Below are 3,262 nucleotides of genomic sequence, written 5' to 3'. Positions count from 1 at the left end.
TCAGAGCCCCAAAACTCAATTAACCATGTGTGTGACTGACCATACGGGTACCTGATGACACGCCAGTATCGTAAACAAACACATGATAATACTCCCTTGGGATCATCCCCAACGAATACTGGTGCTGGAAGCCCATGTGTTTTCTATGTGGTTTTCGTGAAAGTTTGTGTGTATTTCGTTATTTAGTGTGTGATAAAAACGGGGTCTCAGAATTCACTGACCGTCTGACAGTGTCAGGGTATTGTCCTTGAGGTTGATAATAGCCCTCAAGTAACGGAGCAAGTCGAGGCCGACGATGCAATCTGCCAGCGACGTAGACATGACACAAAAGGGAAATGACACAAAAGGGAAATGACACATTGGCGCCAGCGAGGTGAAATGAGAATTTTGCTCGACCCAAAATGTCGAGATTCGAGTTGTCTGCAGTGACAAAGCCCAGGCGAGGTTGTTTGAGTGGGGGCTGGCCGAGACGACGCCAAAATGACGCACTGATGAAACTACTGGTTGCTCCAGTGTCAATGAGAACTGTTGCCTGTACTCGGTCGATGTACGCTTTGACGAAAGGGTTCGTCGCCGTCTGTGTCCGCGTGTCAGACACAGCGATGCGCGCGACAAGGCGAGACGTAGGTGCACAGTCGTTGAACAGGTCGTCACAATTGGTCGGGTCTAGTTTTGACGAGCGACGATGGTAGTTTCGCGTCCCCTGTAAATGAATGCGTTGGCGAGCCACACTAGACTGGGAGGACTTGTCCGGTGGGTAGTCAAGTGGTAGTTCGTTCCAGGAAGCAATAGATGGTTTGGATGAGATTGTTGGACGTGAGATCTGAGTCGTCCAATTAGTCGATGTACGTGTCAGTGGTGTTGAAGCCTTTGGCATCGTTGGCGAAGGTGAGTTATCAGGCACCGCGTATAGTCCAGGGCAAGGCGAGTCGTCAAACTCGTCTTCGGCCTCACATAGCACGTCGTAAGGATTAGGGTCGACCCATTGTATGTGAGCGACAGCATCAGATATGTTGAAGTCGCGATTCGCGCGTTTGGCCTCGCCACACTTATTGAGCGTGTATGCGAACCAGGCATACCATTTGGCTTCGTCCTCGATGTCTGCCGGGGCCAGAAGTAGGTGGGCATCCGACGGAAGGAGGTTGAGAGTTTTGAGTATCTCGTCCTGTGCAGGGTTCTTGCGACGTTCGCGGATGCGATCAGTTTGCATGCTGTAGTAATCGGGTAAAGTCGATCCTCGATTTCCTTGGGATATTCCTCCTCGGGTATTTCAGGGCACGACGAAAGAAGTCGTTGACCTCAGCGTCCGAGAAGACTGGACTTGCAGGTTGGTCGTCCGCGCTTTTGCGAATCTGGTTGCGAGAAGTCGATGAAGCAAACGTCGAGTCGAGTGATGGTGCTTGAATAGGAGCCGTAGACTCGTCACAAACAGACTTGGCCAGACAAACGTGGTTCGTCGGCGTGGGTCTTGAGTGCGTAGGAGAAGAGTTTGACTCAAGCTTGGTCAGACGAACAGAGTCCATCGGCGGGGGCCATCGTCGTGAAACATGAGTGTGCGTAGAGAGATGCGGCATTCGAGTCGAGTCCAAGATTGAAGGATGGATAAAAGACGCGAGTCCTTCCTCCGTCGTAACAATTGGGATCGAACAAGAAAAGGAAGATGCATTGTTCTCAGGTACATAAGGAGCGTGCTGAGTGTGGCAAGCCGAGACGAAACCTGTTTCCGTAAGGTTCATCTCAGCGCCAAAGCCTCAGGCTTGATTTGCGGGCTTGGATGGGCACTTGGCAGAGCTTGACATGTTCTCCTGGGTAGTGTCCCGTCTGGCCGCAAGAGTTGCAGCGCATAGTCCGTCGAGAGCATTCGCTGGCGCCATGTCCACGACGATCACAACGACCACAGACGTTTTGGCCGCTGACCGTCATTTCGTCGGGCTTGGACGAGATCACCACTGGGGTATGGCCAACACGAGTACGTCCGGCACCGGTCATTTGATTCTGTGTCGGTGTCAGGTTCGGTGGAACGGCCGCATGGCCGGAAGGTGCAATGGTATTACAAACTGTAGGAGCATATGGTTGTTGATACGGCTGTCCAAAAGACAAAGTCGCGGGCTGGACTGGAGCCGCTTGTTGATAGGCGAAGCCGTATGGTTGCGTCGGTTGGATCGGGGCAGCATAATTAGGCTGAGTTTGACGACTCAAGGCGTCGACAAACCCTTGCTGGACTTGGTTCGAACGCTCGATCAACGCGACGAACGCCTTTTGTTGTTGGACATGGTTCGTCGTCATGAGTTCGAGAAGTTGTCGCATCGCCGCTTGGTCTTCAAACTCGACATGGGATCCGCGGCGTGACAGACGAGGCGACGCCGGAGGAGTTGAACGTTCACTCGCAGTTGTACGAGACGACGCCTACGTAGAGGTCGAGGAGTTGGATCGAGGATTGGCGTACGTCTGGGGCTTGCCAGTTATTTCGTCCAGACGAACTTCACGCGCGAAGGAGTTTCATACAGTCGGCGATCGAGTTGAGTTCGCGGTCGGTGTGTTCGAGACAAGATTCTGCACGGGCGTGTCGGACTCCGCGTTTGAACATGGCAACCCCTTTACTAGCTGGGAAGTCCACTTCGTCCAAGATCGTCTGGAGTCGAATTGCGTACGCCTTTACTGGTTCGTCCATGTAACGTTCAGACGCTTCGATCTGGTTGTCCACGTGGTCGCGAGGAGTGCTGCTGCAGAACTGGTCCACAAAGCTGTCATGGATCTCAGACCAGACCTCACCGCCTTTAGTCTTGGAGTAGGCGATCCACCAGGCGTTCAGGGTAGTGGGAGTCTTGTCGGCCGAGAGCTTCAGACCGAGAAGGGACTTGCGTTCGTCGTCGGTCAGACCACCACGATCAGCTTGTTCCACAAGTTGTTTCATGAAATACTCACAGTGATCATGGGCGTCCGATGACGGGGTGGTAGTGTATTTCACAGCGCGACCGAATGCTTGGTTGCTCGAGGACGTGTCGATAGCCTCCTTGACATCAGCCATTTCAGTGGACATTTTGGTCAAGAGGGCAGTGAGCTCGGAAGGTAGCTGAAAAGGGTAGCCCGAAGATGGTTCGGGTGCCGGGATCGAAGCTTGGGCTAGACAGGACGAGAAGTCTAGACTGAGCTGATCGATGTGTGTTTCGAGAAGTAGCACGCGGTCTTGCAGAAGTGTCTTGTCGTGGACGAGAGACGAGACGCGTTCGTGTAAGAGTTGGTTTTCCTGGCGAAGCGCTTC

General features: G+C 53.1%; 1 protein-coding gene across 1 annotated transcript; it reads right to left on the bottom strand.

The window, feature by feature from the left end:
• Positions 1–221: 221 nt before the first annotated feature.
• Positions 222–1,210, bottom strand: H257_18040 (hypothetical protein; the record flags this gene model as incomplete). Its single annotated transcript, XM_009847049.1, has 3 exons — positions 222–302; positions 397–666; positions 850–1,210. Coding segments are annotated over 3 exons (711 nt in total), but the record flags the coding sequence as incomplete, so codon positions are not given.
• Between the last annotated feature and the right edge of the window lie 2,052 nt (positions 1,211–3,262).

The sequence above is a fragment of the Aphanomyces astaci genome, assembly GCF_000520075.1.
Source record: "Aphanomyces astaci strain APO3 unplaced genomic scaffold supercont1.132, whole genome shotgun sequence".
NCBI lineage: Eukaryota > Oomycota > Saprolegniomycetes > Saprolegniales > Verrucalvaceae > Aphanomyces > Aphanomyces astaci.
Note: the sequence above shows the minus strand (reverse complement) of the source record. Positions and strands in the feature narration are given on the sequence as shown.